This window comes from Epinephelus moara, chromosome 20 (genome assembly GCF_006386435.1).
Source record: "Epinephelus moara isolate mb chromosome 20, YSFRI_EMoa_1.0, whole genome shotgun sequence".
In the NCBI taxonomy this organism is placed as follows: Eukaryota; Metazoa; Chordata; class Actinopteri; order Perciformes; family Serranidae; genus Epinephelus; species Epinephelus moara.
Window position 1 is genome coordinate 4482262 of NC_065525.1, and position 12564 is coordinate 4494825.

The window sequence follows — 12564 nt, forward strand, 5'->3', positions numbered from 1 at the left end:
GAGCAGAATCACTTCTGCCTCGGGTGCCGTATTCTGGTTTGCTGACTTCCGCTGTGTGTCCGACCCGAGCGAGGCTACGCTAAATAGCCATATAGAGAAAGGCTTTTTTGTCGCTGTTGGGTTCAAATAAANTTCAAATAATATGCGGCTCTTCAAGGGGGGGTGATACGAACTAGGGACAGTTTTATTAATGGTAAAAAGTTCTGCACAGCTGCTTTAAGCAAGTTTAATTATTTGGTGCAAAGTTTTTATGGTTACACCACATTTTTGCCTTAATCCTCTAATATATTCTCTCAAAACTGATTAAAAGCAGAAATTTTATACTGGATCCACACAAAAATAAAGTTTGTACGTTAATCATACATTTATTTTTAAATTTGACTAAACCATATGGACACAAAAAAGTAGCATNAGGGGGGGTGATACGAACTAGGGACAGTTTTATTAATGGTAAAAAGTTCTGCACAGCTGCTTTAAGCAAGTTTAATTATTTGGTGCAAAGTTTTTATGGTTACACCACATTTTTGCCTTAATCCTCTAATATATTCTCTCAAAACTGATTAAAAGCAGAAATTTTATACTGGATCCACACAAAAATAAAGTTTGTACGTTAATCATACATTTATTTTCAAATTTCAACCCTTTTAAATTTGACTAAACCATATGGACACAAAAAAGTAGCATCACGTCATTGACCCTAACATTGATTTTTTTTTTCCTGGTGACATCAGCAGAGGTCTCAGTCAGCGGCATTTGGGTGGCACCGGAGAAAGAAATCAGAAATGGACTTATTTTGGATTTGTGTCATATGAGAATGAAATACTCGAGCATGAGGGCTCACCTCACACTCCACCATCCAGTGATAGCATTAGCTTCATGTGCAAAGATCTGCGTCCATTCAGTGTTGTTGAAAACGAAGGCTTTTGTTATAACTAACAATGGAACCCAGGTACCTGACTCCGTCCTGACGTTTTTTCACGGGCACAGCCGTACCCAAGCTCTACAGAGAAGTGAAGTATACATTTGAGGAACCTTTGACTACAACAGGTGTGTGGCATTAACTTGTGATGCCTGGACTTCAAGGTCAGTGGATTCATATGTGACTAAAACGGCACCTTATCTCACAGAGAACTGGCGACTGATGTCTCACGTTCTCTAAACTAGAGCAGTACACAAAAGTCACACCGAAGCAAACACTGCAGACCTCCTGCAAAATACAGCACAAGAATGAGGGATTGTGGTTGTAACAGACAACACGTCTGACTTGGTGTTACTATTCAGTCTGCGGGATACCTGCATGTCAAGTATTTCACTCACGTGCTTAATCTGGCCTTGCAGAGGGCGTTAAATCTGCCAGCAGTTCCGTTTGTCAGGTGTATGTAGTATTTCTAACAGGTTCTATGATGTTGTTGGTCTGTCTGTCTGCTTTACATCCCATTTTGCTGCAATAAAAATGATTAAAGTCAGATGAACAGACTAAAAACCTCCACGGTGGTGGCCAGTGCACTCTTCTACGCTGCAGTGTGCTGGGGAGGCAGCTTGATGGACAAAAACTTTGAGCAATTGGACAAGCTGGTTAAAAAAGCTGTGTCAGTGCTCGGCAGGAGACTGGACCCACTAAGAACTGTGGTGGAGAGGGGCACATTGAACAAACTGAAAGCTATAATGGACAATAGCAGACACCCTCTCCACAGCCTCCTGGAGTGACAGAGGAGCAGCTGCAGCAGTTGGCTCATCTCACTGCGCTGCAGAACAGAGGGTTTCAGCAGATCCTTCGTCCCCATAGCAATAAGACTGTTTAACACCTCCTGAATCCAGACACACACATTCACACACATCACATTAGTCACAACTGGACTGGATTGGATTTCTATGCTTTTGCACCTTGTTGTTTTATATTGTCCTTGTCTTCTGTTTATCTCTTTGCACTTACATGTTTGTACTTCTTTTCTTTGGTTTTAAATGTAAAGCGTCTTTGAGAGCTGTAAAAGCGCTGTATAAATAAAATGTATCATTATTATTATTATTATTATTATTGTGGAATGAGCAATTTTATTTTAATCTAATTTCTATTTGTGCACTTCTTTTAACTTATTTTATCTCATGTCTATTTTAATACCACTGTATTATTGTTGACGGGGGGAAGTGTGGTTGTTGTTTTTTTATGAGCTGCTGAACAGTTGAATTTCCCTTCAGGGATGAATAAAGTTCTTTCTATTCTATTCTAAAACTGATGTTGACAAAGTTTTCCTTATATATCCCAATAATATCGTATCATGATGACCTAAGTATTGTGATAATATAGTATCATGGGTCCTCTGACAATTCCCACCCCTACTAAACAGGCTCTCCATGTCAGTGTCCCCACCGGTCTGAAATATCCTTGTTGTGGACAGACAGAGCTGGCAATTTATTACCTACCGGCACCACAATGGTCTACTACTTTGAAGCTGACTTTTGCCAAATAGCGGCCACAACCGAAAGGCTACACATGCTATTGTCGCACCCCAACCCTATTAGGATATACCCCACTACGCAGGGGTAGAGCATTCGACTTAAGATCAAAAGGTGTCTGGATCAAGTCCGGGTGCCACCTGAGTCAGAACTGTATCACTTCACTGCAGATACAGTCAGTGGTTGTCCTCCTACCTTCTTGCAGGTGAGGCTCTCTTGGGTAATCTTGTCGGACTCGTCATTTAGAAGGTCCCTCTCAGACATAAGATCCCTCTGTTTGTCTTGCAGGACATCTTTCTCCTTCGTCAGGGTCAAGATTTCATCCAGCAAGAACGGGAGCTGTTGCAGTCGCTCACTGTGAACAGCTCTCTCCTCGTGAAGAACCTCTGAGGCCTTCCTCTCAATGCATGCGTCCACTCTGATTTGTTCCTTTTCAATCACACTGTTGCTGGAGGACAGTGTAAACATTTACTGATGAACATTTTGAAACAAGAATCAAACAAAAGATCAGCATGAAAAATTTCCCTGCAGATGTAATGCTTAACTGTCAGTTTAACTCTGTCCTAGACTTTACTTTGTCATGTCCGACTCTGCTTCTTTCATCACTCTGTCGATGGCAGCTTCATGCTCTTCCCTCTGACTGACCAGCTTTTTCTTCAGAGGCTCTATGTTGGACACCATCTTCGTCAGCAGCTTCTTCTTCTTCTGAAGCTCTGCAAATTTTGCAGCTGAGGGGAAGAAAGGAGTGTAAACTAGGTGGAGTCCCTAAAAACTGTTGTATGCCTGATGCGTGTTCTCGTTGGCTCGTGTTGGGTTGGCTGATCACTTTTCAATAAGCTAGCAAAACTGCAACCTAAAAAGTTGTTTATTAATGGAATCATTGCCTTAATCCCAAGATCAACCATACAGGAGACCAAACTGTGTTTGGTGTCAAAATACCTATTTGAAAAATAATAAAGTGATTATTTAATAATGAAAATAATAGGAAGCTGCAGAAACCCCAAGAGGGTGGAAGATGAAACAACTGAAGCTGCTGTGTGACAAACATTTTTACTGTCTCACCCTGCATCCTAATCCCTGAGTTCTGCTCATCAATCTGGTCCTGCAGCTCCTTCATCTGGCGGCTGTGCTGCAGCTTCAGGGAGTCTCTGTCCTGTTCGCCAGCCTGCTGCTGACTCTTTATCTGCTCTGTCAGCTCATCCACCGTCCCCTCTTTTGCAGCCACTGAGCGTTTCAGGTACTCAGTGGTGTCTGCCTTGTCCTTCTGCAGCGTACTGTACTGAGAGGCAAGGTCCTTGTTCTTTTTCTCAAACTCGTCAGATTCAAGCTGACATCTGCAGGATTAAGATGCGTTATTATATTTAAGACTACGCTGAGATTGTTGTTGTTTGGATTAAAATGATAACTTACATAACTGAGAGCATCAGAGTTCTTATCATGTTGAAATTGTTACTCAGGCTTGTCCTAACAGTACATCAATAGTGAGTTGAAATATAGTGATAACTCTAGGAACCAGCAGCCAGAGAGGGCCTGTAAAAAAATCCACAAAATGCTTTATTTTGTAACACAAGATCAGCGAAATTTAAATGAGGAACCAATAAATATAGATAATATAGACTTTAGGGCTGATAAACCATGCACCATACATTTTTTTTGTAAACCGAGGTCAGTTAAATGAATATCAACATTGTGAGCACTGCTCTTAAATACATGAAAAAACAACAGACGTAAAAGTACGAGACCATGCTTTGCTAAGGTAAATGCTGAAATAGTGAATGTTCAAGAATTTCAGTCATTTTTTAAGCAAATATTTGCAAGTTCTTGCTTCTAAATTGAGAGTATTTGCTGCTTTTCTTTGTCATGACTGATGGTAAATTGAATATCTTTGGATATCTTGCACTGATGGTTTATTAAAACACACAATATCAATATGAATATAAATATTTCCCCTCAGATTCTAGGGAGTTATGATCGGCATTTTTCAACATTTGACAGACATAACAATTTATCAAAGACATCTGCAAATGACCAACTCTTAACATGCGGTTTTGGGGGTAACACATTACAAAAGTAATGTGTTACAGTAATATATTAAGTTTTAGCTGAAACAAAGTAATATATGTGTTACCAACAGGATTACGGATTATATCATTACATTTACAGTGTCACATAATGTGTTATCATCTGAAGTAAACAGTTTATTGTTTTCATTTTCCATTCATCCACACTGATCCAAACTGCTCCACTTCTGCCAGTGTGCCAACTGAAAAAATATCCCCTGAAAGTTGTTTTCTGTTGTCATGTCATTATACACTACATTACAGAAGTGTGCCGGTGATCAGCACATCTGGGTCATGCCATACTATTATTATGTTCAGTGTGTTTCCATTAACACACCTACAACTATTACAGCGCATTACGCTCTGCTTCTGCGTCCTAAGGCTGCCTGAGAGCAGGGTAATAAGGAGTTGGCCTCCGATTCGTTTTTAACTCGTCCTGGTGATCAGCACATCTGGGTGATGTTAGTATATGTTGGATGTGTTTTCATTCATATTCCCTACAGCTGCAGAGCAACACTGGCACACTGTCCCATTGTTATGTAGGCTATATCTCTCTCTCCAGTGCTGCTTTAGCTGACCAGCACACCAGGAACTGGCAGGTGGGTCTTTCACCACTGGTGTTTCAATTTGCACTTGTCATAGTTATTTAATTGCATCCCATTCTGTTTGTTGTGCTAAGCTCAACATTTGTTTATTGTGTTTCATATCATAAGCCCACAAATATTTATCTATATATACTATACTATACTATACTATACTATACTATACTATACTATACTATACTATATACTTTGGTCCTCTGCCTGACCCACTTCTTGTCAAAGGCTATTCATTTATTTTAAAAGGGGTAGCATATTTAATGGTTCTATAAGCAGGGGATTTTAATACAAAGTGGTAACCACTGTGTGTGAATGCATGAATGGGTCAGACCTGCGCAGCACTGGATTTGAAATCAGCTGTAAAAAACTGAAGCTTCTGTGCTTTGATTACCTGCTGTGAAACAACATGACCCTCATCCATTTAAAATCAACATTAGTTCTGCTGAGCTCATTTTGATCAAACTAATGCAAAAGTAGTGTAATAAGTGACTTACTAGTCTACACAGAATAATACTGTTAAATAACGTATTACTTTCAACTAGTGATATGTAATTTATTGCATTTCCAGAGTAATTTGCCCATCACTGTTTACACTTCACTTTTTATTAATTCTGGGTACTAATATAGCTTGCTATATTATATTTATTATATAGTATTTTTAATGTATCGATTATAAGAACGTATTTTATTATATTTACTTTCACACTTTAATTCAGATGTAACTTATTAACAGTTAGTTATGATCTAAGACTTCAATAATAATAACTCTCAATAATAACTTACCCGAGGTCATAGCTTTGTTCCAGTCAGCTAAGCACGTTTAACTAAATATGTTCTCATGAAATATTGTAACAACATGGCGGTAGTGAAATTGATGTCTAAATTCGTCAATCTCAGTAAGTTAACATATTATGTGTCACAAACTGGTGCTAATGCTAACGTAGCTAGCAACGTTGATGGACTAACGTTACAGCTTTGTTTAATTAATTATAATTAGGTTATATATTCTAAGTTTAAAAGATAAAACTATTACATATATCTACATTAACACATCACTTTGTGTTTAAATAAACTACTGGGGACTTATTTCCCCCCAGAAGAGAAGCAGGTCTGCAGTTAACATTAACGTTAGCTAACCTTAGCTAAAGGTTAACGTTAAATCAGTCTTACCTCTCCAGCTGCTCCTCCAGATATTTGATTTGTGTCAAATACATCGACTTTTCTTTGTCCCCAGATATGATTATGTCTGCCATAGTTGTGCCGTTGTCTTTTTCCTGCAAATTCCTCTTGCTTTATATTGTTTCTCACCGCTTGTTAATCCTCCTTTCAGAGTAATTTCCAAAGAAACTACAAAGAAAGCAATAGAATATGGGAAACTACGTTTCCAGTTACTGCTGCCTTCAAGGACTACTGGGAAAGTTCAAGTCTTTTCAAAGAATAAACTTAGTCTATTGTCACCAAAATTTTTAAACATTTAAATTAAATTAAATTATATTATATTATATTATATTATATTATATTATATTATATTATATCAGAAACAGGGCGGCACGGTGGTATGGTGGTTAGCACTGTCGCCTCACAGCAAGAGGGTTGCCGGTTCGATCCCGAGTGTGGGAGCCCTTCTGTGCAGAGTTTGCATGTTCTCCCCGTGTCAGTGTGGGTTCTCTCCGGGCACTCCGGCTTCCTCCCACAGTCCAAACACTTGCAGATTGGGGACTAGGTTAATTGATAACTCTAAATTGTCCGTAGGTGTGAATGTGAGCGTGAAAGGTTGTCTGTCTCTATGTGTCAGCCCTGCGATAGTCTGGCGACCTGTCCACGGTGTACCCTGCCTCTCGCCCGATGTCAGCTGGGATAGGCTCCAGCCCCCACCCCCACCCCCCGGTTAGAAGCGGCTAGAAGATGAATGAATGAATAAATATCAGAAACAGTTCAGTTGTTGCTCGGGCATGCTGAGACTGCTTGTTATTTTCTATGCTTGTACATAAATAAATAGATAAATAAACCAACCACGATTCTCCTTTTATGTGTGTACTCTTTTAAATGTATTTTTCTTTCCTTATGGCACTTTGTAATTTCTGGTTTTACGTAACACAGGCTCTATAAATGAAGTTTATCACAATTATTTATTCCATATTGTATTATTTATTAATTTATCTTTTTAATTGTATTCATTTATTTATTGAACCCATGTAGGCTTTATACCTCTGTGCTATTGTCTTGCTCATAAGGCACCACTCTTACACCAGTCCAGTGGCATGATGTTCTGATGGTTTATACCTAATACCTACTGTCATATGATATTTAAGTTGTTCTGATTAGCTCTAGGTACTGTATCATACTGTAAACTGGGGCCTATATATAGCCCTTGTGCAAATTTTCTTTTTCCTTTTTTGCCTCCTGTCATTGCTAAACATAAGGCTCGTTTGAGATGAACTGTGCCTTTCTGTGAAAGTGGACGAGATGTATGAAATTATATTTGTGCGTAAAGTTGCTGCAGGGTTGCAGAATAATCTTGTCATCCCTGGGGATTCTCAACAGTGTCTCATCTAACTAGGTGTAGAAGGTCTCTTTTACTTCCTCTTCATTTGGCAGTACATCCAACCGGCCTCACAACTGCAGACTACATGTACCCACGCCAGCTCAGGACCTCCACATCTAGCGTCTTCACCTGTAAGTTTGTCTGTGACCAGCCACCTGGACAGCTGATGGATTGGATTGCAAACCCAATCCCTCTCTGGTGGACATTCCTGCGTTCAGCATGCCAGTGGCACACTCCCTCAAAACTAGAGACATCTGTGGCATTGTGTTGTGTGATCAAACTGCACATCTTAGAGTGGCCTTTTATTGTGACCATCCCAAGGCTTTTAACTTATTTGTGACCAAAATTTGAGAGAAATGCATCTACTGAGTGCACAAATGTTTTCATACTTCCATACATCTCAAAGGATGGAGGACTCTAGTACTTAAACCTGTAATGGGCGATTTATGTTGATACTTTTACTTGATCAAAACACCTCACCTGCACGACAAGATGTTTTTACTGTAATGCGTGTTTTGGTGCCCCCTGGTGGTTGTAAGTCATTTAAACAGCCTTGCACTGGTTGTGCATGGACCACAGCACTTATCGCTCTGTAAATTAAACACCACCTGTTGGTCTTATTTGATTTGTGATTGCTCTTTTGTATTTGCGCTTTCCTGCGTGTTTTCCTTCGTAAATGAAATCTCATAAACAGTCTGAGGCTTGACTTTGTGAAACTTTTCTTGACTGTGCTATGTCTCTCTGTGTGGGAGGTTAGAGGTTTCTGACAGCTCAGTTGTGTCTATGTTCACTTCAATAGTGACTCAAGATATGGAACAGGATGTGTGTGTGTGTGTGTGTGTGTGTGTGTGTGTGTGTGTGTGTGTGTGTGTTCACTCTGCATTTTTTGATTTCTGCTGCCACGAACCAACACCTTCCTCTTTTAGTCTCTACTCTTCAGCCAGCAGCGGATGATTACAGATTTATACCAATTGTTTTATTGAGGGAGGATTGATCTTTTTTAAGTCTTGACAAATGGATTGTTAACTACATCATGTCTCTCCATTATTTGTTGCTTTCCTAGTGATGATATGGTGTAAAACACTTAGCCTGACCGCTTTTCAGTCAGGATAGTTCACTTGTTGGAAGTGGGACACTGGAGGAGCAGTAGATGATTAGAGCTCGACTTTTTGTAAATTTTTTCACTGACACCATTGTTTTATTGAAGTCTCTGGTATGGACTACATCTCTCAGAACATACGAGGTAAGATGAGCCAACTTCACAGCAACATCAGTGCTCTCATCTCAACAGATCAGTAAAGCACCTGACCTTCAGTGCTGATAACCAGTGGATTTTAATGGACCACACCAGTGTTTTTGCTTGTTTTACTTCATATACAACACATCACACACACTCAGGTCTCTGTCTATTTGGGTTTGCCATGATGCAGATTTATCCTTGTAATAAATTATACCTAAGCAACAGTTATAATGTTCAGTTTTTGTTCTGACTGACTGTTTCCGGTAGGTGTTAATTCAACTTTATGCTCATTTATGTATTCTGTTATATTTAATATTCCAGCATCAGTGAGGACAGGGGGCTTCAACATCTTTTCAGGCAAAATTGCTTAGCTAAAGAGAGATAGAGCAGGGACTCCCTACTATGTATATTGTATAAAATTGAGTTGCATAACAACAGGGCCTACAATAATGTATACGGTAACCTAAAGTGCCATGTATAAACATACCCTTTTTGGGGGGAAATTACATTACTAAGCTATTAAAATAATAATTTGTGGTTTCATATATTTAAACATCATGTTGTTTCTTTGGTGGATGGTGCGTTGCAGCAGCTTGCTCGAAAAGTTACAAAAACATCCAATGTGGTTCACAGGAATGTCGGTACACTTGGAATAGTAATACAGCTGCCTGGCCAGTATGTTTACTGTAGTACACAACTGTTGGCTAACTTAAGCAGTTTGCCTCACTATTAAGGATAAGCACCACACAGTGATTTAGCATTAGCTAGCTAACAAGATTGCACGAGGATTCATGGGTAACAGTTAGCCTATCATTATGTTGTGAACATATAGGCCAGTTTATCTTTGTAAATGTTATGATGGGAAAAAAAACAAACTCAAATCAAATGTCATCTAACAATAATTTGGGGCCCCCCTTAAGTAATTTTAGGGCTATGCTTAATATAAGCGTAATGTTTGATTTGTAGTTTATGGTTATAGTTTATAAATACAATAGGTGTTTTTGTGTTTTTTTAAACACAACAGTTAGACTGTGAGGGGGTAACTGTTCACCGGTTGCAGAATAAATATGTAAATAATTCATACTATATCATATGTGTAGTGTCAGAGAAAGACCACACAGTAAAGTTTGCAGCTACAAAGGTCAAATGTGAGTGAGTCAGTTGCACTGAAGTCATTTTACACCTGAAGGCTCGCCTCTCTGCCCACACCTAACAGCTGTTTCCATTGTAACTGTCAGTGAGACCAACTGACAAAAAGAAGGAAACATGAATCAATCTGTGGTTTGTTAACAATGTTATGAACAGAGCAAAGGGAGGGGAACCAACTCAGAGACGGCACCATTTTCTTTTTTTGTCTCAGCAAAGTGTTTGACCTTCGGTGTCAGCTGCATACAGTATGAACCAGTCATTGATATGAATTGTAATTTATTCCTATTTGTGCTAGGCAAACACAGAAACCTACACTATGAAAAAATGAACTGTTTTAAAGTAATTTAGTCCTTCATTATACTATCTTTGAATGAGCACAAATTTAATAATAAACATTCTTGAAACAACCTTTAACATATCCTTCTTTCACATTAAAAACATCTTTAAAAAATATGCAAAAAGTCTTTTTACTATGTATGATACATTGTAATTCCATCTCTAAAATCTATTTTATAATGCTGTGAAAACATCAACACATCTCTCCTTCAACAAGCTGGGTTGGAATTTCCTCACCAAAAGCAACATTTACAAGATTAGAACACATCATGAACATGTTAGAATTTACCTTCGCCCAATACATTTTTTTACTGAGTAGAGCTTGAACGCTTCACAATGTAAATTGATGCAACCTCCGTGAGCTGTTGGTTGCAGCCACACGGCTGCTTAGAGGAAACGATAACCAGCTCTTCTCTTTCTGATTTCATGTTCTTTCTCTCCACATCCACTCATCTCAGTAGTGTAGTAGTTGTTGAGTGGGTACCAGAGAGTTTTTGTCGTTTTGACATGTTAACGATACAGCGTGTTTCAGGGTTCACGTGACGTCGCTCATCTCCTACAGAGCAGGTAAAGCTGGGAGGGGGGGCGGTGGGCGGCAGGAACCCAGAAACAAAGGCCTCTCTATTATTTAGTAGGCTTTACTATGTAGTTATGTTGTTGTGACCTTGTATAATATTTCAAAATCATAGTAGTAATAGTAAAAAAAATAATAAAAGGTAAACTTTTTTGATTATTTCCTCCAGTATTTGGGGCGCCCCCTATGGATGACGATGCCCTTAGCATTTGCCTACACTGCCTTTGCTACGGGCCAGCACTGTGTTGAAGGGACAGGAGAGGCAACAGCTGTGATATCTCCATGAATCCAGCTCTCTCTGGGCACCGCAGTCACTTCATTTTTTTGCTATAGAGTGCAATTTTGGATTTTATTTCTATATTTGCGCCAAATAGCCTACAGAATTAAATCCTGAGTGTTTTATCTTTTCAATTTATAGATTAATATGACAAAAAGTTATTATTTTTAATAACTATCACTATACCCTGACAGTAGTCCATGAGGCAGATAATCTGTGGGGGAGAAAAAAACATGGTCGCCTCCTCATAGTGTCCCTAATGGCATTTGCAAGAATCATGAAAACAACCAATTAGTGCCAAGAAGTCTCTAACATGGCTTTCAGTCATGTCAGTCACTGCTCTTAAACTGTGTTTAAACTGTCAAACTAGACAGCGCTCTTCAAATATGAATCAAGACTTTGTTACTGCATTGCCTATTTCTTAAATGTCCTCAGGAACATATTTTTACAGCGTGTTTGGGGGTTAATGTGATGTCGGATAACTCACTTATCTCCCACAGAGAGCAGGTAAAGTGTAAGGAGCTGGGGAGGGGGGCGGCAGGAACACGGAAAAAGGCCTCTCTATTACTTTGTAGGCTATGTTATATAGTTAGGTTGTTGAGGCCTATGTAATATTTCAAAATAATAATAGTAAAAGTATAAATAAAAAATAGTACAAGATTAAAAAAAGAAGTTCTCTCCCCATTTGTGGTGCCCCCAGCCGATGCCTTTAGCATTTGCCTATACTGCCTATTCCACGAGCCGGCACTGCTCTGTATATGTCATATTTCTTAACACTGCTGTCAAATATGTGGAGGCAGTTTGGTTTCCATCCTGCAATAGTCCTTAAAAACTGATGTTTCTCACCCTAACAGTGAATGTCAGCCATCATGTCTGACCTATGAAAGAAGACTCACAACTCTTCATTCATCAATAGCACTAATCCTCCAATAGTGCCCCAGTTATCCAGCAGCTCTCCAGTGTACCGAGTGTCATGTTCCCTCTCTGACCCAACTGCCAGTAACTTCAGTGTCATGGAAATATAACCATGCTAACCTTAAAATTAATTCTTTCATTTCATTGCTGAATGATGTGTTGTGTCTAAGTTGATCCAGCAAGTCACGCTTCATTGTCAAGTCCTGTTGAGTATGTGCAGAGGACAGAAAAGGATGAAGGTGCAGCAGCAGTCACAATGAAAGATAGTTGAGTTGAGTAAGTCTCTCCAGGTAACAGTGGTCCTGTTTGTGTCTGTGAGCAGATCAGATCTCAGAGCTGCTGAAGCCTCACAGAGTCTGTCTGGTGATGCCTGTCGTTCTGAACCACTCCAGTCAGCCATGTGGGAGGTCGGCCA

The 12564-nt window shown here is 39.3% G+C and overlaps 1 protein-coding gene across 1 annotated transcript in view; it reads right to left on the reverse strand.

Moving 5' to 3' along the window:
- The window catches only part of LOC126407413 (puff II/9-2 protein-like), an 11429-nt gene extending 5042 nt beyond the window's left edge, over positions 1-6387 (reverse strand). The window contains 4 exon segments of the mRNA XM_050072282.1: positions 2650-2896; positions 3029-3182; positions 3517-3788; positions 6284-6387. Coding sequence (XP_049928239.1) covers positions 2650-2896; positions 3029-3182; positions 3517-3788; positions 6284-6366 — 756 coding nt within the window. The 5' untranslated portion in view covers positions 6367-6387.
- Positions 6388-12564: the final 6177 nt, after the last annotated feature.